Source organism: Nelumbo nucifera, chromosome 1 (assembly GCF_055504915.1).
Source record: "Nelumbo nucifera cultivar China Antique chromosome 1, China Antique-T2T, whole genome shotgun sequence".
Classification (NCBI taxonomy): Eukaryota; Viridiplantae; Streptophyta; class Magnoliopsida; order Proteales; family Nelumbonaceae; genus Nelumbo; species Nelumbo nucifera.
The window spans coordinates 206,253,982-206,276,824 of record NC_142649.1 but is presented as its reverse complement, the minus strand read 5'-3'; the positions used below and the strand labels follow the sequence as shown (position 1 = coordinate 206,276,824).

The window sequence follows — 22,843 nt, the reverse complement described above, 5'->3', positions numbered from 1 at the left end:
GTGGATACAGCATATCCGGGCTCACATGGGTTGGAGTTGGACGCAGAGCCCATATGGCCATCTAGAATAATCTGATTCCAAAGTGAAAGTGAGATTGCATAGTTGAACTTGAATGTGACAGTGCTGAAGAGGGAGGAAGACTCCGGCATCCGGCCAGTGGTGAAGAGGCTTTGTGGAAGATTTTCTATTTGAGAATTTGTGTCAGTGCTGCTGCTTTAGTCGATCATGGATGAACAACAGATAGCGATTCTCCTCGAAGCGGCCTCTCGTTTCCCACGTCCTCAAGGTCTGTAAAACCCGCATTCGCAGTCAGAACGAATGTCTTTAGCTTTTTTTATTTTTTATTTTTATTCTGAAATTTTAAATACAGGGGTGAAGCTTTCATATGGAACGGCTGGATTCAGGGCAGACGCTTCGATCTTGTCGTCGACGGTGTTCAGGGTTGGGATTCTGGCAGCTCTGAGATCCTTGAAGACTCAGGCGGTTATTGGATTGATGATCACTGCTTCTCACAATCAAGTTTCCGACAATGGGGTCAAGGTGGCTGACCCGAGTGGTGGCATGTTGACCCAAGAGTGGGAGCCATTCGCTGACTCCCTCGCTAACGCTATTGATGCTGAAGATCTCGTCCGGGTCAGTTTACAGCCTTTTGGTTTTGAATCAATTGGTGTTGGTTGTAGTTTAAAAGCTGTTGCGCCGATTAAAACTCTGATCCCGGGACTTGATTTTGACTCTGGTTTGCTTATCTCGTAATTGGTATAAAAATTTTGTTCATGGCATTGAAATACTGAAAAATCTAGAAGGGCCCTTTTTATTTTTAGTATTGATTTTCCCACTATTTCTATTTTTTTCTTTTGTAATAATTCAGTATTGCTTGAGAGCTCAACCGAATGAGTGAATTTGCACTTTCTGGTGGACTCTCAAAACAGTTGATAATCGAGTTTGTGAAGAAGGAAAACATTCAATTTGGAGTGAAGTCTGCGGAGATATTGTTGGGAAGAGATACAAGACCTAGTGGAGAATCTCTCCTCGAAGCGGCAAAGCAGGTAAGAATAACCTTATCCACCGTTAATTCCATATTGTCTTATTTTAATTATTTACTATCTTGTATAACTTAGTCGTAATCTCCTTTTTGGATTAAAGGGAATCAATTCCATAGTTGGAGCTGTTGCCACTGACGTTGGGGTTGTCACAACTCCACAACTTCATTGGATGGTTCGCAGTAGAAACAAGGGAATGCAAGCATCTGAAGCTGCTTATTTTGAACAACTCTCGAACTCTTTTGGGTTAGTTCAATAGAAACTTGTTTGGATGTAGCATGTATATTGCATTTAAACCCTTAGTTGCTTAACATGCATATGGTATTAATTAATATAGGTGCTTGATGGATTTGAAGCCCAAGGAAACCACAGCAAATGTGATGGATGATAAATTGACTGTGGATGGAGCTAATGGTGTTGGTGGGGAAAAGCTTGAAGAATTGAAAAATTTTCTGAAGGAAATAGTTATTGACATCCGGAATTCTGGCAAGAAGGGCGGTGTTCTTAATGAAGGAGTTGGAGCTGATTACGTGCAGAAGGAGAAGGTTGTTCCACATGGTTTTGGTCCAAATGATGTTGGGATGAGGTTAGCTATCTAATCTGTGTGTTCAACTTCAAAAGTTATGTTACAGTACACTTCTTTTCGAAGGTTTCCATTATCCTTTAAAATACAAATACGGGATAAAATGCTAAAACTCAAAATTCAAGCAAATCTTTTTCATTAATTATTTGTTCAGTGGCCATAGAATTTGAGCTCAATTAGGCCTTTACCCCTACTATTAGGGATCAACTACATGAATCTTATTTTGCCATTTCACCCTGTCAAAGGCCATGTTGTTTTCTAAGCCATGAGTATCTGGTTTGTTCTTGCTACTCCAACCCACCCCTTTCTTACCTTTGCTGTGGTTTAGAACTTTCAATTTGCATTAGATCACCCCTTATGGGTACAGGTGGTGGTCTTCTAAAGATTGGCATTTTAAAAGTGACAAGTGCAAATGATTCCTAGAGCTTGAGGTGCAAGATGCAATGCAGAGTATGCGTCTGAACAGAGGGGGCACCACTTTTGGACAAGAAAATTAAAAAAAAAGCTTAATATTTTTTTTTTGAATGGAGGTAAGGTAAATTTTATTCATGAAGATAAGATAATCTACAAGGGTGGGGGAAAAGCACAGGCCAGTTCACCCCCAAAGGATATGATCATAGATCCCACAGACTAAGCATCAAAAACAAGTTTTGATTCCAAAAATCAGGGATGATAGAAAACCAAGAAGCAAGTCTGGCCACAATACACTGGATTAACACCTCAGGCTCTTTCTTCTATTTTCTGAAAACTCTGCCATTCCTCTCTGACCATAGCCCTTCTAATAGTCAGATCATCAGCAAAGATCTAACCGAGAACTTTCCATCAGCAATCCAATTTCAGATCCATTGGTCTTCTGACAGGGGCTGAAAGGAAAATGTATTTAGGCTACTCAGCTAGTTCACAACTTCATCTACCTCTCAGTCTTGGAAATCTCTTTGGAATTTGGGCTTCCACACCACTTCACCTCCGACTAACTTGAAAGAGTCAGCAACCATTGCCTCTTTATCCTCAGCCACTGAGAATAACAGAGGAAATTTCTCTTCCAAAGATGCATCATCAAGCCATTTATCCTTCCAGAAGCCGATTCTTTCCCCATCTCCTAACTTGAAACTCACTCCTTTTAGGACACTAGGAAGTGTTTTCATTATAGCTTTCCATAATGAGCATCTGTATGAAGGCAAGTTGATAGTAGTTGTCCATTCCCTCGGTCGAAGACCATATTTGGATGCAATGAGTTTCCTCCACCAGCAGTTTTCTTCCACTCCAAATCTCCAGATCTACTTTTCCAATTAGGCTGTGTTGAAAGTTTTGATTCTTCTCAGTTCCAAACCACCTGAATTCTGTGGATCTTTTTTTCAGAGGTGGTGATAGGGTGGCTGCTTAAAGATCACAATGGCTTATGGAAGTACAATAATGAGAGGAGGAAATTCAAGTGGCTGGTGCGGGAGATGGAGGTTAAGATACGTTGGGTTAAAAGATCGGCTAATTCCCTAGCTGACGGTTTAGCTAAACAAGGGGCAGAAAGGGATTCACTTTTTTGGGCCAAGCTGTAACTTTAGTGTGTTTTCTTTCTTTTCTCTTTCTTTTTTCCTTTTCTTGAAATTTTTTGTTGCTCTTGGAAGATAAGCGTGTTTGTCTTCCTTTTGTAAATCTTCTATTGATGAATTAATGAAAGTGTTATTGATCAAAAAAAAAAAAATGTGGATCTTTTTTTCATCTTCCCACCCTTTCCATAAAAAGTCTCTTTGTAATTTTTCTATTCTCTTTGCTATTGTGCTAGGGATGGGGAAGAGAGATAGAAAATACGTTGGCAGATTTGCAAGAGTGCTTTTAATCAAGGTTACTCTTCCCCCTTTTTAAAGGTACTTTGTCTTCCAGGAAGTGAGTTTCCTCTCAAGTCTTTCTAACACCGGCTCCCAGATTGCTGTAGAAGAGCACTTTGCACCCAACGGAAGACCAAGATAGGTAGTTGGGAGCTTGTTCACTTTACAACCTAGAGCTTCTGCCCACACAACTATGTCTTCAATTCTGCCCACCAGAATCAGAGAAGATTTTCCCAGGTTCAGCTTTAGCCCTGTTATCACTTCAAACCAAGAAAAAATTCTCACTAGTGTTTCTAATTAAGCAAAAGAAGTGTCAATGAAACACAGTGTGTCATCAGCAAAGCAAAGCGAAGCACATTACCCTTTCACCCCCTGGATTAATTTCAAAGCCCTCCCAAAGACCAGCCTGTCCTGCCCGATTGATGAATTGGGTCAGGACTTCCATCACACAAAGGAAAAGAAGAGGTGACAAGGGGTCTCCTTGGCGAATGCCTCTTGAACTTTTGAAGAAACCAGAGGAATTTCCATTAATTATAACAGAAAATTTTGGTGAAGAACATACCTTCATCCAGTTTCTCCATTTCTAACTGAAGTTCATTTTTTCAAGATTGAAATTTAGGCATCTCCAATTCACATGGTTATAGGCTTTTTCAAGATCCACTTTACAAGAATTCCTGGTTTTCCTGCCCTCATTCTTGAATCAATCACTTCATTGGCAATTAAAGCACTGCCCAAGATTTGTCTTCCCCTAATAAAAGCACACTGATTTTCTGAAATTACACTTCCTAGATTCTTTTTTAATCTTTCAGCCAGCACTTTTGCAAGAAGCTTGTAGAAGCTATTCAGCAGGCTTATTGGCCTGAAATGTTTAAGGTTTAATGCCCCTTCCACCTTTGGAATTAAAGTAATGAAAGTGTCATTCAAACTTCTCACCAAAGAAGTAGAATCATGAAACTCTTGAAAAGCCTTTAATATATCAACTCTAATAACATTCCAGCATTTCTTGTAAAATAGATTTGTTAATCCATGAGGCCCCAGTGATTTATCCAAATCCATTTTCTTGGTAGCTTCCCAAATTTCTTCTTCCGAAAAAGGTTTTTCCAAATCCTCTTTTTGAGCTTCATTTAAAGTTTTAAACTGTATCCCTTTTGGCAGAGATTGGCTCTTCCAAGGCTCTAAAAACAGAGATTTGTAGAAATTTGTGGCAATAGTTTGAATTTCACTCGGCTGCTCCCCTATCTGACCATCAAATTCCAACCTGTTAATATTGTTTACTTTGTATTGTGCATTAGCCATCCTATGAAAAAATTTGGAGTTTTTGTCCCCCACCTTTAGCCACTTCATTTTTGCTTTCTGCTGCCAGCTTATTTCATCCTTATAAGCTAGTTTATGAAAGATGATATTTGCTTCATCTTTCTTTCTTCTCTCTTCTTCAGAAAGCACTCTCTGTTCTTCTAGTTATCCAATTCCTTGATCAGCTCCAGGCACTAACTTTTTTTGCTTAGTTGAAGCAGCTTTTCTGTTCTCCAATTTTTTTTGACAACCTTGATTGCCCCTTGTTTTTTTGGCCAGCACATAAGAACTTGTACCATCCACATGACTTCATCTCACTTCTCCACAATTAAATTCCTCAGCTTCTACTCTTCAAGCCAGCTATTGTCAAGTCTGAAAGGAGTATGTTTAATGATTTTTCTTCAAGAAGTCACCTAAATAGGGCAGTGATCTGATAGTGGACGTGGTAAAGCTTATTGTTTTGTGCTTAGAAAGCTATCCTCCTGTTAAGTCCTTAAATTTGCTAGACTGGGAGCAGGTTATTAAGATACTCCCAGTCACAGCTTAAAAAAAAATAATAATAAAGAAGAGAAAAGGGCTTTCTTATAAGCCCGACCAGTCCTATTAGTGGGCTGAAACATTTTAATAAAGAAAGGGGCCTGCAATCTAGTTTAGTGAACAACAAGCCCCAAGTTATTTGGGCTTTGTAATACAATAAGCATTTAATGGGCCTGCAGTAGAGCCCATTTAGTGGAACAGCAGGCCCTAAATCCATATTGATTAATTAATTGTGAGGTGTCCCACTTATTTATGAGGGGATGCCACTTGTCCTATTCTAACAAGAGGACTATTTTCCCTCCTCTAACCACTTTAAGTAGGGGGACGCATGTCACCCTAGGGAGAAGGATTTATTTTCCCTCCTTTAACCACTTGAAGTGGGGGGACACATGTTACCCTAAGGGAGAGAGAGAGTTATTTTCCCTCCTCTAACCACTTGAAGTGGGGGGGCACATGTCACCCTAAGGGAGAGAGAGTTATTTTCCCTCCTTTAACCACTTGAAGTGGGGGGACACTTGTCACCTTAAGAAGGAAGAGTTTTCTTTCCCCCCTTCACCCATTTTAAATGAGGTGACACTTGGCACTCTAAAAAGAGGGGAGTGGGGAGTTGCTTAACCACCTCCCTCCTCTATATAAATCCCTCTTGTACAAGGAGAAGGAGCTAATGCCTTTTTGTTGGCTATTACTAATTTATCTGCAGGATTTCTATAACTAAGAAACAAGTGGGAAGAGAAAAGAGAAGAAGATTGGTGTGGAGAGCATAAAAGAAAAGGAAGAAGAAGGTAGGGAATCTGGTTTCCTTCCTACACCTCTTCAGTATGATACTCCTTGTGCTTCCCACATGAGATGGAAGACCATATTCTATCTATTCCTCTCACTCCTTTCTTTCTTCCTTTTATTTTTCTTTTCTTCCTTGTTTCATATTGAAACACATGTAAGGAGACAACCATCTACAGCCTTGTTCATGAAACTTGGCTGATTATGGTTCCTTACAACCTCTTAACCTATGTGTGAGGGGAAAAACCATCTACAGCCTTGTTCATGAAACTTGGCTGATTATGGTTCCTCACAGCATAATAATGCACACAACCACAATTTAAAGGCCATTTGTAGCCTTATTGATGAAACATGCTTTTTATGATGCCTATTTACTTATTATGCATACAATGTTTCTTTATATGCTGGTTTTCTCTCAAACAAAGAGGGTTGAAAATTCTGTAGAAAAATGATACTTAGTTTAGTCTTTATTCATTGGTACTTCTGAATCAGAATCAAAAGGTTTTCTCTACCCCCTAGTAGAGATGTAATTAAGGGAATATCTACGTGATTTCCTGAATGGGGTTTACCCAAATAACAAAAAACCTAGTTATTAGTCTAATTGGGTGAATCGTGTTACGTGAGAAATTACTAAAAAAAATTTCCACTAACACCTCCCAATCGGCTGAGATTAGGAATCTGTCAAGTTTCACTAGAATTGGGTCCTCTTGATTGTTGGACCAAGTAAATTTTGCTAGGGGTGTACAATCTGTCGGTTCGGTTCGGTTAGAATCGAGGACCTAACCGACTATTCGGTTTGACCATTTTCTCCAACCAAACCGAACCAAACCAAACTAGAGTTCAGAACCGAACCGACCTTAATCGAATTCGGTTCGGTTTTCGGTTCAGTTGGGCCCTAATTTCACATAAATGACAAACATTGATCAACAACTAATAAATAATTTATAATTAATAAGTATTATGCCCAAAACCCAATGGTTTTAATTAATTGACTATTATTATTAATTAAGAGTTAGAATGCCCCAAAGCCCAATGGTTTTAATTAATTAGCTATAAAAGCTATGCCCAAAGCCCTATGCCAATGGGGCATTTAGCTGAAAACAGAATCATACAAAGAAGCCCCAAAGAAGGAGAAAAGACTGAGAACAGACTCTCAGATTACATTACAATTCAAGCACACTTTTAGGCCTTAACTGAGTCCCCAATACCCTAGGATGGAAGCCTTTCATGCCTGCAGTCCAAGACACTAATTTTCCCACTGCACAGGAAACAAGACAGTCTGCCTCCTTTGCTTTATTTTGAAAGATTCTTCTGTTTCTCTCCGTCCAGATGGAACTGATCACAGCTGCAGGGATAGCCCACCACACACTTCTAGCCAGCTTAGATAGACCTTGCAGATCCCAACTCCATAACAGCTCTGATTCCTGCTTTGGCATGACCCAGGAAATACCTTCAGAAGAGAGGAGATGGCTCCATAATACTGCTGCAAAAGGGAAATGGATGAAAAGATGGTTATTATCCTCCTCTGCTTGACCACACAGCTCACAAAACATGTTCTGAATCAGAATTCTTCTTCTGGCCAGATTCTGTTTAGATAGGTTTTTATCCAAAACTATCGCCCAAAGCAGAGCATTCACTTTGAAAGGAGGAATCTGAATTCAAATTTTAGCAGCAGGAAAGTTTTCAATTCCTCCACCAGATAATCTTTTGGCAAATGAATTCACAGTGAACATTCCATCTGCATTCCACTTCCAAGGGGGTTCAAGATCTGGCTAGAAAGCAAGTCTAACAGATCTTCCACTTGGTCTACTTCCCTGTCTTGGAAAGGTCTTCTGAAAACAGGAATCCAGGCAAGACTATTTCCAATCATTTCACAACAATCTGCCACAAGTCGAGGGAACAACTCTTCAAAGGACCTGTTGTTGCACCACTTATCTTTCCAAAGTTTCAGACGATGTCCTGAATCCAACTTAGGGGATAGACCATTATGGAGCAGAGGGTAGATTTCCATGATTTTCTTCCAAAGAGAGCATTCCAGGGAAGGGAGATTCAAAGTGGTTAACCAGTCCCCTCTATCTGTTTCATACTTGACTACAATTAAAGACCTCCACCAACTAGTTCTTTCTCTAGCAAATCTCCAGATCCATTTTCCCATTAAAGTTCTGTTAAAAGTTTTCAGACTTCTCACCCCCATGCCACCTTTTTCCTTTGGAGTACAAACCTATTTCCAACTGACTAGGTGGATTTTCTTTTCCTCCTCCCAACCCTTCCATAGGAACTCCCTCTGAAGCCTTTCTAATTTATGCACCACTTTAGTGGGTATTGGGAAGAGGGAGAGGAAGTAGGAGGGGAGATTAGAAAGAGAACTTTTCAGTAGAGTGATTCTACCCCCCAAAGAAAGATTTTTGGCTTTCCAGGACGCTAACTTCCTTTCTAATCTTTCCACCACCGGGTCCCATATTAGGGAGGTAGAGCACTTAGCCCCCAAGGGGAGGCCTAGGTACATTGTTGGCAGAAAACCGATCTGACATGCAAGAGCTTCTGCTAGAGTTTCAAGATTCTCTATCTTCCCCACTGGAATTACTCTACTCTTGGCCCAGTTAACCCTAAAGCCTGTTACCACTTCAAACCAACTCAACACCCCAAGCATGACCTCCAGTTGATCTAGATCCGCATCTATAAAACACAAGGTGTCATCTGCAAATTGAAGTAGTTGAACCTTTTCTCCTCCTAGTGCTGACTCAAACCCCTTCCACACACCTTCTTCACCATCTTGGTTAACAAATAGAGACAATATCTCCATTAAACAAATAAACAACAGAGGGGACAGGGGGTCCCCTTGCCTGAGGCCTCTAGAGCTTTTAAAGAAGTCTGCTGATTCACCATTTTCTAGTACTGCAAATTTGGGGGAAGAAACACAAACTTTGGTCCAGTTTCTCCATTTCTGTGCAAATTTCATCTTTTTCCAAGACTAAATCCAAGCAATTCCTGTTGACATGGTTGTAGGCCTTTTCCAGATCCAATTTACAAATCAGCCCTGTATTACCCTCCCTTTTCCTTGAGTTTAACAGTTCATTTGCCACCAGAACACTGTCTAACATCTGTCTACCCGGCACAAATGCAAACTGATTCTTTGCAACCATAGAATTTTATAGAAACTATTTAGCAGACTGATGGGTCTAAAATCTTTAATGTTAGTGGCCCCTTCCACCTTAGGAATTAAGGAGATGAAAGTGGAATTTAGGCTTCTTTCCAGAGCTGCAGTTTGGTGGAAATCTTGAAATACTTTCATTAAATTGCCAATTAGTCTAGGTTTTAATCAACAATTATTAATTAAAAGTTATTCACAGACAATTAAAGCCCAATGAGAAAGTGCCAAATTGGTCATTGGGAAATATAATGATTAATTAGCATAAAGTATTAAATAGATCACATTAAATATTTAATATACTTCATTAAATAAACACTAATTCAGTTTTTGATTCGGTTCAGTTGAAAATCTCAACCAAACCGAAAACCGATTTTTTTAAAAAACAAAAACGAAACCGAACCGAACTTGCTTATTTGGTTTGGTTCGGTTTGGTTTTCGGCTTATCAACCGAATTTGAACACCCCTAAATTTTGTAGCTAAGAGAGGTAAATCTATCAGCTCAAAATTGTTTATAAAGTCTGAAATGTCCTGCACAAGGTTCAAAATATCGTTACGTATCGACCCGTATCGGCCGATACGTATCGTTCCGGGACCCTTCCGATATGCCCCTACAGTGGGTGTATCGGGGATTTGACCGGTTCAGGGGATGGAGGGGTCCTAGACCGGCTTCCCTGAACCAGTTTTGAAAAAAAAAAGTGAAAACAAGTATCAAAACGCCGGGCGTACCGATAATTTGAACATTGGTCCTGCATTGCCCTTGTTCTATCCTGACCTCCTTTCTTTTCTTCAACAAACCTAGTTACATTGAAGTCGCCACCGATTATCCATGTTAATGTTGAGTTTCCTCTCATCTCAACCAGCTCCTCCTAGAAAAGCTGTCTTTCCTATCAGTATTTGGGCTGTAGACATAGACCTGTAAAACGAGCTGTGCTGGCCCGCGGGCCGTCCTGGGCCATTCTTCTCTCCCTGGGATAATTTGGGGGGTCAACCTGGCACGGCCCACGGCCCGAGCCTATGCAGGCCCGTGCTGTGCCATGTTGTGCTGTGGGCTTGGGCTGGGCGGGCTACAAACCGTGTCGTGGGCCTGGGTGACTGGGCCATGCCGGGCTAGGCCACAAGCCGGGCCTTGGGCCTAGGCCTGTGTTGAACCAGGCCAGATTGTTAATTTTTTTTGACATTTGGATTTTTTTTTTTTACTTTTTTTGCTAAGTAAAACTAAAATACTTAACTTTCCATTGGGAACAAATTGAAAAAATAAGAAATCTAACAAAGAAATGAAAAAAAATACTTAACCAAATACAAAGTGGACAACAAATTGGAAAAAATAAGAATTTTATTTCATTTAAATTTGAATAATACAATGGTCGGATGGGTAAAACATGGAAAATGGAATAAATTAATAAAATATAGAAAAGTACAATACAATTACAAATTGAAAATAGAAAATTATATTGTTGAAAAAATATCAAATATTGTTAGCATAGGGGTATTTCTATCTTTATTACCTAGATTAAGGTTGCTGATCTGTAATGTTGTGTTAGAACCAGTGCTCCTTACTTAAATAAGGGCACATATGTCTTTTCAAATAATTTTAATAATAAAAGCACTGTCTGGCCGAATGGGAGGAATGGTCTTTTGACTTCCAGTTCGAACCAGACTTTCTCCTTTTCTCTCTCTCTTTCTTTCACCTTTCTACCTCTTTCTACGTGACTGATCTCAGATAGATAGAACTTCAAGGTAGACCGAATCATAACATGGTATCGAAGCAACTCGAATCTGCCTAGATTTCTATTCTCTGCGCACCCAATCTGGGGTTTCTCTTGATTTTTCTGAATTCAACTAGAGATAAGGGAAAGGGCTGAAAATGAGTGATTGCCCTCTCCCCTTGGAGGTTTCTATGCCTCCAGTCGTGTCTTGTGTGGTTGGTTGCTGTGGTTTCTAAGCCCTCCCCTAATCGATGTAGGGCTGGTTTGTCTGGTGTAGTGGATGTCTTGTGTGGACTGATTTTCTCCTCGTATGGTTGTTCCTTCAGTGATAAGATAAGAGATTTCTATTGCATGATTTCTGTTATGGATCAAATAGGTAGTATGTTTCAGATCATATGTTGGGGTTTCAGACAATAGCGTGCTAGGGTTTATGCTGTTTTTGTGTATTTCGAAGGAAGAGTTGTGATCATATAGTGGTGAGATTTCAGGTAGCCGTAGGAGTAGGGTTTGTGGTGTAAAGAGTACACTTTTTAGCAACAAGTGTTGAAATTAGTGTGACGAGTGTGATCTAGTCGTGTGCAGTGTGCAGAATTCTGTGGTAATAGAATTTAGCAAGTGTGTAGAATTGGTGATAACAGAATGGGAGATAACAGTGATTGTAAACCTAATGTGATGGTGCCTACGACTACCTGAATGTTCAGATGACCTCCATTAAACTAAATGGAGAGAATTATGTGCCTTGGGCTAAATCCGTCGAAGTCTTTCTGATGGCAAAGAAGAAGGTAAAACACATAAGAGAGGAGAAACCCTCCGTTGACTCTCACGAGTATGAAGACTGGGAGCAAGAGGATGCTCAGATCATCACATGGTTGTGGAATAGTATGGAACCCCGGATTAGTGTAAACTTCATGTTTCTTGACACTACCAAAGATGTGTGGGACCATGCGAAGAAATTGTATTCGGGTCAGGACAATACAACCAGAGTGTATCAGTTGTATCAGGAGTACTTTAATCTGCAATAGGGCAATCAGAGTCTTGAGGAGTATTATGCTTATTAGATAGTTTTGTATGCCCTTAGCTCCAATCAGATTTGATGTACTTTTGACATTTAGTGTAAATGAATAAAGTACATGTTTGATTCATGTTGTGCGGTATGCTTCTGTGTAATACCCTAAAACTGGACACTTAATGAGACTCGTGTTAGTTTTAAATGTTCACAGCCGTTGGATAAGTCTGGGGAGATTTATCCTGCCAAGGCTGACACTGGTGTGCTGCCAAATGTTGGGGTGGCTTGTCTCAGCCGCCAGGGTGAGACCCAAGGCACATGTAGTGTAGGATTACTTGAATCTTTGAACCGGACCAGATTTCCAGTATTGCCCTGGACCTTAGAGATTGATGGGCAAAATTGGAAAGTTACACCTGACCCCTAGACTCGATTATGATACTGCACTAGGTGTCGGATTGGGCTGTCTTTGATATGCCAATCAATGAGATCCTTAGCGGGGGTCAAAACCTAGGTATGTTGGGACAATCTGAGAATTCATCTGAGTGGGTGATCATAGTGATAGGATCAACCCCTTTTTCGGACAAAGGTAATGATTGGGAATGCATTCTCTCTGATGGAAACCAAACTGCCGGCAGTTGATTTCAATCGTTGGAATTTTGTTTTGCAAATTTGTATATATGATATATATTTATATACGGTTTCAAAATGTTTGCAAATGGTTTTAATTCCCGAGATCCAAGTGAGTAGAGAGTGCAACACTGTTCCTTGTAGCCGAGAGAAAGGTCATCTCTTGTCGGGCAGTGTTTGATCATTATGGGCTGAGAGGTTAAGTGTAAGGCCATTTAGGGTAATACCTGATGGGCTAATCTTGCATCTGCCCACAGTCCCTGGGTTTTTATAAGATGGCTTGGCCCAGGGACCACTTAGTGTAAGTGTTGGGCCCATAGAGTCCATGTGATGGGCTCAAGGGGTTCACTGGGCTTTCTAGTGATTTCGGCTAGGCCTTGTAACAAAGGTTGGGCTGAACCTATATGGCTGATGTGTAGATCAATGCTTGGGTCCCACGCCATACAAAGAAGCCCAACTGGGCAGTAGTTTGGAAACTTATTGAGCACTGATTACTTATTGGGCCTAAAGCCCATTTCGACCTGGGCTGATGTGATCACCCACTTAAGGGGCGTATATGGGATTAGGGTTTTGACCCTATCCACTCTTGGTGACCAAATTCAAATGTGATTTGAATCTGGTAACCTCCTGATAAGATCAAGAGTGGGCTGACCTAATCTACAGATAGGATTAAGATGCTATCCAAATGCTGACTTGGATTGGGATAACTCCTAATAGGATTAGGAGGTTTCTTAATCACTAAGAAAGGAGGAAACCCTAATCTTGAATTACAAGAATTCGACCTAGGGTTTTGCAGTAACTAACCCTGCAAGTTTGAGATAGGATCTCATCTTCCTAAGCTGAAATCTGCATCCACGCCACTTTTAGCCTTAGGAACTCCTCCAGCCGCCGCCACCTTACTGCTTGGTTCGCACTCCTCTGAAGGGATGATCAAGAAGCTAGTTCTTGATATCAGTCTTTGCTGAAAGATTGATTTGGTTCGGTGCTCTAAGCTTCCAACGGATTCTTGCGAAGAGTTTAGTACGTAGGATGTACACTGTTGGTTCTGCCCCACCGTCGCTGTGTCATCTTCAGCGGGAGCAGATCTTGGATCTTTCTTTGGGCGTGAACACCGACGTTGGGAGATCGTGATTCTCCGTATCAGGTATAACCCTTCCCTTTGGTCTTGGTTCAGATCTGGTCTGGTTTGGTTCGAGTAGGATCCTTGAATCTTGATTCTAAAATAAGGGAATACGATTCCCAGTTGGAAGAAAGGTAGGAAATTTTTGAAATTCGCCCACCCATTCCGCAACCTTTTTGGCGTCCATACGATGAATCCTACCATTCTTTCAATTCCAACATGAGAAACATTCGTAATGAGTTGAATGTCTATCACCCTCTCACTTCTGGTGTCAAGATTTAGCAACAACAGAGAGAACAACTTGTTGTGACTAGATTTTCGGTGGGACTGAAATCTGAATATGAACCAGTGCAGGCTCAGATACTAGGAGGATCAGCTCTCCCCTCTTTAGAAGAGGTATTTGCTCGATTCCAGAGGATTTCTATCGGATCTACTGAGAACTCTAATATCTCAGATAGATCTGCCTTTGCTGTGTCGAGAGGCCTTGGTGCTAGAGGTGGAGCTCGGGGAGCTCAGTCTGGCCGTGGTGGTAGTAGTGGTTCGGTGTATGGCCGAAGTGGCAATGGTGGGCCTACTTATAATTGTGGTGGTGGTCGTACTGGGGGCAAAGATTCAGGGGGTGCCCGTGATAGAGGACGTGGCTCAGGCCCGAGGAAGTGCACTCATTGTGGTATGGATGGACATACCATTAACTATTGTTATGATCTACATGGTCCACCCTCAACCTAGGCCAATCATGCCGTGACTAGTGACTCCAGTTCCAACTTTAGACAGGAGAATCATTCATCTGATTAGATACCTCCTACATCCACAGATGGTCCCGTGAAGGAGATGGTGAGTGTTCCCCGTGATGAATATGAGAGGTTTATCCAATCACAACAGAACACGACAACTTTTGCTCACTCAGGTATGGCTTGTTTGGCATCCACACCCAATCATTGGATCATCGACTTTGGAGCCTCCGATCACATGACTGGAACTCCAGGCGTGTTTTCTTCCTTATCTCATTGCTCAACATCACAATCTGTCACCCTTGCTAATGGTTCCGCATCCTCCATTTGTGGTGTTGGTAATGTTGACCTAGACCCTGTATCCCTCTCCTCAGTTTTGTATGTTCTTAAATTGCCTTTTAATCTTATGTCTGTTAGTAAGTTGACCAAATCACTTAACTGTTCCATTACTTTTTATCCTTCTATGTGTGTTTTTCAGGATCTCAAGACGGGGATGAAGATTGGTGGAGGGCATGAAGCTAGTGGACTGTATTATCTTGACGACGGTGGTAGAACTTCAACAGTTTTCCAGTCATCCCTTTCTCCTCTCCAGTGGCACTGCCGATTTGGTCATCCGTCGCTAAAAGTTTTGAAGTCTTTGGTTCTGTCTTTGAGTCAACTTTCTGTTTTGGATTGTGAGTCGTGTCAGTTTGGGAAACACCATCGTGTTCCCTTTAGTTCTAGGGTTGATAATCGTGTGTCGAGTCCTTTTGCTTTGATTCATTTCGATGTTTGGGGTCCTTATAAAGTGATGTCATATAATGGATATAGATATTTTGTCATTTTTGTCGATGATTTTTCAAGGATGACGTGGCTCTATCTAATGAAAGAAAGAATTGAATTGTTTACCATTTTTCAGAAATTTTATGCTGAGATTCGTAATCAATTTGGTACCCACATTAAATTTTTCCGTTCTGATAATGGCCGTGAATATTTATCCTCATCATTTCAAGAATACTTGGACCAACACGGCATTATCCATCAGACCTCATTTACCTACACCCCACAACAAAACGGGGTGGTTGAGAGAAAGAATCGCCATCTCCTGGAAACAGCACGATCCCTAATGCATCACATGAATGTTCCCAAACCCTTTTGGAGTGATGCAGTGCTTACCTCTTGCTTTTTGATTAATCGGATGCCCACGTTCATCCTTGATGGTCATTCTCCGTTTACAGTTTTGTTTCCCGCCTTGTCTCCATTTCCTCTTATGCCTAGGGTATTTGGGTGTGTTTGCTTCGTCCATAATTTGGGTCCCGGGAATGACAAGTTCGATGCCCGTTCTCTTAAGTGCATCTTCCTTGGCTATTCTCGGACCTAGAAAGGGTATAAGTGTTACCATCCTAGTTCTCGACGGTCCTTTGTGTGTGCTGATGTCACCTTCTTTGAGTCTACTCCGTTCTTTTTGGGGTCTGGTGATGCTTCTTCCTCCTCATCACCTCCTCCTCTTCCACTTCCCGTTGCCGACCCTCTTCCCTTTGTTCCAGCCGTGACCAAACCCTTGCCTCCGGTGCCACCACTTGTTGAACGCCCACCTATCCGTCATGTATATACACATCGCCTACGCGTACCAGCTGCTACTCCTCCGGCTACATCTCCGTCGACAGATCGGGCACCAGACCCGCACCCAGCCTCTGAGCTTGATCTCTCCATTGCCTTGCGGAAAGGTAAACGCACTTGCACCCTTCATCCTATTTCTAATTATGTTTCACTTACCTTTCCGCCTCCCATCGCTAGTTTGTCACCTTGTTATCCTCAGTTGTTGTCCCTAAGGATGCCCAAGAAGCCCTTGCCTCTCCAGGGTGGTGCCGAGCAATGGAAGAAGAAATTTCTGCCCTTCATCATAATCATACTTGGGACCTCACCGCTCTTCCTCCTGGGAAGCAAGTTGTTGGTTGTAAATGGGTTTATACAGTTAAGTATCTGCCTGATGGTAGTGTTGAACGCCTGAAAGCGCGATTGGTTGCAAAAGGGTACTCCCAAACCTATGGTATTGACTACACAGAGACCTTCTCACCGGTTGCTAAGATAGGTTTAGTTTGGGTTGTGATCTCTCTTGCCGCTATGTATGATTGACCGCTATATCATCTTGATATCAAGAATGCCTTTTTGCATGGTGACTTACTCGAGGGGGTCTACATGGAGCAACCTCCGGGGTTTGTTGCTCAGGGGGAGGATGGTAAGGTGTGCAGACTAAGGAAGGCTATATATGGGCTTAAACAATCTCCTCGAGCATGGTTTGGTAGGTTTAGTGAGGTAGTAAAGAAGTTTGGTATGAAACAATGCCAAGTTGATCATTCTGTATTCAGTCATGACTCTCCGGGAGGAAAAATACTGTTGGTGGTGTATGTAGATGATATTGTTATGACTGGAAATGATAACATGGGTATTGACAGGCTGAAGACTTATCTGCAGGATCATTTTCAGACAAAGGATCTTGGTAAACTGAAATATTTCTTGGAGATGGAGGTAGCAAGATCTAAGTATGGTATTAATTTGTTGGAAGAAACAGGCTTGTTGGGTGCTAAACCAACTGAAACACCTATGGACACAAATACTAGGCTAAGCAGTGATATGGGTGAAGTGTTTGAAGACCTTGGCAGATACCGACGACTTGTAGGGAAACTGAACTACGTAACCATTACTAAACCAGACATCTCATTTGCGGTTAGTGTGGTAAGTCAGTTCATGCAGAAACCTCTGATTCCTCATTGGAATGCAGTTTTGAGAATTGTGAGGTATTTAAAAGGGGCTCCGGGTCGCGGTTTGATATACAAGAGTGGCGGAAAACTTGAAATAGAAGGGTATTCTGATGCTGATTGGGCCGGTTCTATGTCTGATAGGCGGTTTACCACAGGCTATTGCACTTTCCTGGGAGGTAACCTGGTGACATGGAAAAGTAAGAAGCAGACAGCCGTGGCAAGAAGTAGTGCAGAAGTAGAATATAGGGCTACGACGCACACTGCTTGTGAATTAGTGTGGCTAAGGAACCTTCTACAGGAAGTAGGGTACAACATCAATACTCCAATGAAGCTCTATTGTGACAATCAGGCTGCAGTTCATATTTCCTCTAATCCGGTGTTTCATGAAAGAACCATGCACATTGAGGTTGACTATCACTTTGTGAGGGAGAAGGTGCTGAATGGAGAGCTAGACACTACATATGTTAATACAGGAAATCAGTGGGCTGACTTATTTACAAAAGGCTTGAGTCGGGGAAGAGTGGACTACATATATACTCACCAGCTTGAGGGGGAGTGTTAGCGTAGGGGTATTTCTGTCTTTATTACCTAGATTAAGGTTGCTGATCTGTAATGTTGTGTTAGAACCAGTGCTCCTTACTTAAATAAGGGCACATATGTCTTTTCAATTAATTTTAATAATAAAAGCACTGTCTGGCCGAATGGGAGGAATGGTCTTTTGACTTCCAATTCGAACCAGACTTTCTCCTTTTCTCTTTCTCTCTTTCTTTCACCTTTCTACCTCTTTCTACGTGATTGATCTCAGACAGATAGAACTTCAAGGTAGACCGAATCATAACAAATTTAAATAAAATTGAAAACACAATTTACAATAATTTGAAAACATGCTACACAATTATTGAGTATACAAAAAATATTGACTTCATCATTTTCTTTAAATTCCACTTGCACCTCCATCTCCTTGACTTTGATCATCTGTTTTAGGTGAAAGATTAGGTGTAATGTCATGCCCTCCTTTGTCTTGTAATCTATCCTCAACATCCAGCCAATCTTTAAAGCAGATGCGCATCTCTAGATTTTCATCATCCATGCAACTTCTCTTGTCGTCTAGCACCCTAGTACCTGCACTAAAACAAGACTCTGATGGAACTGTAGACACCAGAGGTGTTAGTAGATCACGTGTCATGGCAACAAGGATTGGATAATTTTTTTCATGTCCACTCTACCAGGCTAAAATATTAAAATTATACATTTCCTTCAAGTCGAAAGAATCACCTAAACTAGAAAAATTTGTTTGTAAATAAAAATTAAGTTCAGTAAATAAACTTGCCGATAACATTCATCAAAAAAAAAAAAAACTTGCTGATGAAGTGGCATTAGATTTCTGCCTCCCAAAAAGAGAAGCTTCAAGTTGCCTCCTAGGGACATAAGATATTTGATCAGTGCCCTTCCAACATCCATCCTGCAACCCAATAAATCCTTGAAATATTGTCTCTCTATTTGCTTCCAGAAAGAGAACCATATCACCTATAAGTTGAAGGTGAGATATCTGAGCCCTTTCCCTCCCTACATGGCATCTATAAATCCAATCTCCATCTTTGCTTTTCTTGGCTAGGTGACAAAAACATCTACACAAGAGTAACAATAAGAGGAGACAGGGGGAAGCCTTCACCATGATCGAGAATGAAGCTTTACTTACTGTTTCACCCATCTGACCATTTATTCTTTTTAAAGTGTATTTGACAATAGGTGGAACAAATTATTGGAACTATCTGCTTATTGCTTTTGTTATTTATTTTTGAAAAAGATGGTAACTTTATTAATGAAACAGTGGGTACATAAGATGTACACAGAAATTACAACTCAAATGTTAAGTAGGAAGAAAACTATCACTAAACAAGAAACCCCTGTGAGCACCAGCTTTTGCTAGGCCACCACATCAGAGTCTAGCTTCCTTGATTAGAGCCCTGAAGCAGGACTTAGTTGAAAATCTACCTGCTGGGTGTAGGGTCCAGACTTGAGTGTCAGGGGTATTTGGGGAGAGGTACACTTCTCTGAGAGTGTGTAGGAATGTAGATATTTCCTCAAGTTCATTTTCTCTCAAAGGTCTTCTAAAGTCTAGGTTCTAGTTGAACTGAGAGTGATATAAGGATAAGACAAGGGAGATGGGAGCTTCTTTGTTTCGAGTAAGGCTGTAGAGGCGAGGAAAGGATACAGCTGAGGTAGAGTCACCCCACCAAACATCAGTCCAGAATTTTATTTTATCCCCATTTCTTTCCCACTTTGTACCTGATAAAGGGAATGAAAGTTTGGTAGGTTGAGAGTATACCTTTCCAAGGGTTTATGTCCTTGATCCGGTTCAAGTGTAAACTGCAGTCACAACCGTTGGCGTGCTTCCCATACTTGCTGCTGATGATCTCTGTCCATAAGGCATTCGATTCCTGAGGAAATCTCCACAACCATTTACTTAGAAGAGCTGTATTTTTTTTTTTCTCTCAAATGACCTATTCCCAAGCCTCCGTCCTCCTTAGAATTGCACACCTGGGACCAATTCATGAGATGAGATCCCTTTTCCCCACCTGATAACAGTGTTAATTTCTCTTCCTTGAATGCTTTAAATTCCTCTTTCCCCCATTTTTTTAGATTCATTTTTACATACTTCAGCTTTTCCAGAAACCTGTAACTTGGCCAGCCTTCCACATACTTTAGCTTTTTACATACTTTATTGGGTTTATTCACATCAATATATTTCTTCCTGTTCAGATCTGGCATTGATTATGCTTCAATATCTTGTTCTCAAATTAAGATTTCTTATTGTCCTGGTCATATGATCATTTGAGGAAATGGTGATGATTAAATAACGAAACTCTGGCCGAGTACCAACTTGCCTATTCCTGAAAAACTGTGCTTTGTTGCATCATAATCAGTTTGACTTTACCAATAGTTAGGGTGAATTTTAGAGATTTTGAACACTATTCATTGCATTTAGAGTTGCTAAGTGTATATTCTAGTGTTTCAGGTGTGCAAGCTTGGATGGAGATGCTGATCGACTTGTATATTTCCGTGTTCTTTCAGAAAGTAACAAGATTGATCTTGTGGATGGAGACAAGATATTATCTCTATTTGCTCTATTTATCCAGGAGCAATTAAGCATTCTCAACAAGGAAAATATGGAAGCAAAAAATGGTTATCCAGTGAGGCTAGGCATTGTTCAAACAGCATATGCCAATGGAGCATCGACAGATTACCTCAAAAAGTTGGGCCTAGAAGTCATGTTTACTCCCACAGGAGTGAAGTATCTACATGAGAAAGCTGCTGAGTATGATATTGGAATCTATTTTGAGGCAAATGGGCATGGGACTATCTTGTTCTCAGAACATTTTGTATCATGGTTGGAGGGCAAAAATATTGAATTTGATAAAACATCTAAAGGTTTATTTTTGATATGGTTTCAAGTTTTTGGCAGTGTTTGTATTACTATAAGTATCAAAATTAATTGACAAATAATTTTCTTATTTCAGGTTCAGAGCAGCAAAAAGCTGCTTTGAGACTGTTGGCAGTGAGCAAGTTGATCAATCAGGCAGTGGGAGATGCTCTGAGTGGATTGCTTTTGGTGGAAGCCATCTTGCGACATAAGGGATGGTCAATCCAGAGATGGAATGAACTATATCAGGATCTCCCAAGTAGGCAACTTAAGGTCTGCCATAGACTGCCAATTATGGAAATTCTCTTATGTTATTCCATCCTCTTTGTTTTGGTACTCTGGTTTTCAAATTGACTTGAGACCTATGATACAGGGATAGTGCATAGACACTATGTATCCTATAGCATTAGCACTTTTGAAATATGTTTAATGGTATGTTTTAACAATCTATACTATAAAAACGTCTATACATGTCAGAAATTTAATAAAATTTGGCAAGACAAAGTCTTGAGAAATGACCTTGAACTCAAAAAAGCCAGATATAAAAGCACAAGACAAGCATATTAAATGGGATACCTGTACCCATGCCTGTGTGACTGTGTCCATGTCCATATCTGTATCTGGGAATCATAGGTTAAAACACTTGAATATACTAACTGCCTTTGGGTTGCACATTTTTGGAGTTTGAATACCCCTGAAAATATCCATCCATTCTTAGGGATGGCAATACATGCCTGAAAATTTGCTGATCTGAAAAAAAAAATACATGCCTGAAAACTTGTACCTCATGTATCTATTTAGAGAAAATAATGCTGTTCTTGTTTTGGAAGTTAATGGTTCAACTGCTTTCTGTTTTTACTCAGGTAAAAGTTGCAGATAGAACTGCTGTTGTTACAGCAAATGCGGAAACAGTGGTTGTGAAGCCATCTGGACTTCAGAAAGTTATTGATGCTGAAACTGGTAACCACATATATTATTGTAGCCTGATTTCTTAAACTGATTCCAATCTTCATCTATTTGCTGATATGGGTTCTCATAAATGTGCTTCAAAATGTCATCAATCTGGCCTGTCCAGATGTTGGCCATCCTTTAGATATACTGCAACCAATGAGCCAAAATTCATACTATTTTGGAAATACTACTTGTAGTATCTTACCTTCAAAAAAATATTAGTAAAAGGGTGGTTTCCTTCCAAAATCAAGAGATTATGAAAGTGTGAACAAAAAGATGCATATACCATGTTCAGCCAAGATGGTCACTGTTGGCCAAATTTGGGAATACTGGATCAATTACCGGTTCTGTAACCCTATTAGAAATCCTTACAACTGGGAATGAGGACTGCACATTTTGTCTATGATAATTTTTCCTTTAGGACCAAATCGGTTGATGTTACTGCTCTTTGCTTGGCATTCTTCAGACAAAGGATGGGTAATTACCATTTTCTTGATTTATTTTTAATGCAGCAAAATACCCTCAGGGGCGATCATTTATAAGGCCATCAGGTACAGAGGATGTCATACGTGTATATGCAGAGGCATCCACACAGGAAGCAGCAGAGAACCTTGCCAAATCTGTAGCTCAGCACGTGGATCAATTCCTGGGGTTGGGCAGCAACTAACAATTTTGTTTGACTAAATTTCATTGGAGACTGTCCTCTTACAAAATGAAAGCAGCCATTTCTATTGGTAGAGTTTTATTTCCAGATAGAATGCTTATATTTTCTTTCTCTGAAATTTGGTTTACATGAAAACAAAAACCAAGTCTATTTATAATATATGAGTTTCTTTTACAGTTTCCGTGCGGCATTTAAAACTATTTTTTTCCCAGCAGAGTGTCATCTTTTTCCTTACCAGTTGGGAATTTGGTTGATAAAAAAGAAGATTAGGTGCTAGAAAGAGTGAGGTTGTTGCTGATTCCATGAAACTAGGATGAGGCTTGACTAGGTTGATGCTGTATTAATTATTATTGTTTTACTATTATTACATATATTGACATGACAGAATTTAGGAATGGCAATGGTTGGGTTTGGGCACCATACTTTCTCATCCCTGTTCCCCAATTTCTAAGCGAACTCTCCATCCCTGTCCCGAGTCTTTGTCCAGGAGAAAAATGAATCTCCATCCTCGATTGGGACAGGTTCTCCATTAGGGACTTGAATCCCTAAATTATTATTATTTAATTAAAGCATGCTTTGGGAAAATGATTTACTTAAAAAAAGTATCAATTCATTTATCTAAACTGGTTTGACACTTAATTATCATCATTAATCACTAAAATAACATAG

At 40.5% G+C, this 22,843-nt stretch overlaps 1 protein-coding gene across 2 annotated transcripts; it reads left to right on the top strand.

Moving 5' to 3' along the window:
• Positions 1 to 143: 143 nt before the first annotated feature.
• Positions 144 to 22,350, top strand: DRT101 (phosphoglucosamine mutase-like protein). Of its 2 annotated transcripts, none has more exons than XM_088895935.1 (9): positions 144 to 286; positions 371 to 633; positions 930 to 1,046; positions 1,144 to 1,286; positions 1,378 to 1,626; positions 20,155 to 20,567; positions 20,657 to 20,832; positions 21,423 to 21,519; positions 22,023 to 22,350. In XM_088895935.1, the coding sequence occupies exons 1-9, from the start codon at positions 226 to 228 to the stop codon at positions 22,175 to 22,177; spliced, it is 1,674 nt and encodes a 557-aa protein (XP_088752061.1). In that variant the 5' UTR covers positions 144 to 225; the 3' UTR covers positions 22,178 to 22,350. The 2 variants fall into 2 exon arrangements, with proteins under 2 accessions (XP_088752061.1, XP_088752062.1); XM_088895936.1 differs by having other exon boundaries at positions 869 to 1,046.
• Positions 22,351 to 22,843: the final 493 nt, after the last annotated feature.

Coding starts and splice junctions, on each gene's coding strand:
- DRT101 (XM_088895935.1), top strand. CDS start 226: ATGGATGAACAACAGATAGCGATTCTCCTCGAAGCGGCCTCTCGTTTC. Junction 1,287..1,377: donor CAACTCTCGAACTCTTTTGG/GTTAGTTCAATA, acceptor TAATTAATATAG/GTGCTTGATGGATTTGAAGC. Junction 20,833..21,422: donor TCCCAAGTAGGCAACTTAAG/GTCTGCCATAGA, acceptor GTTTTTACTCAG/GTAAAAGTTGCAGATAGAAC.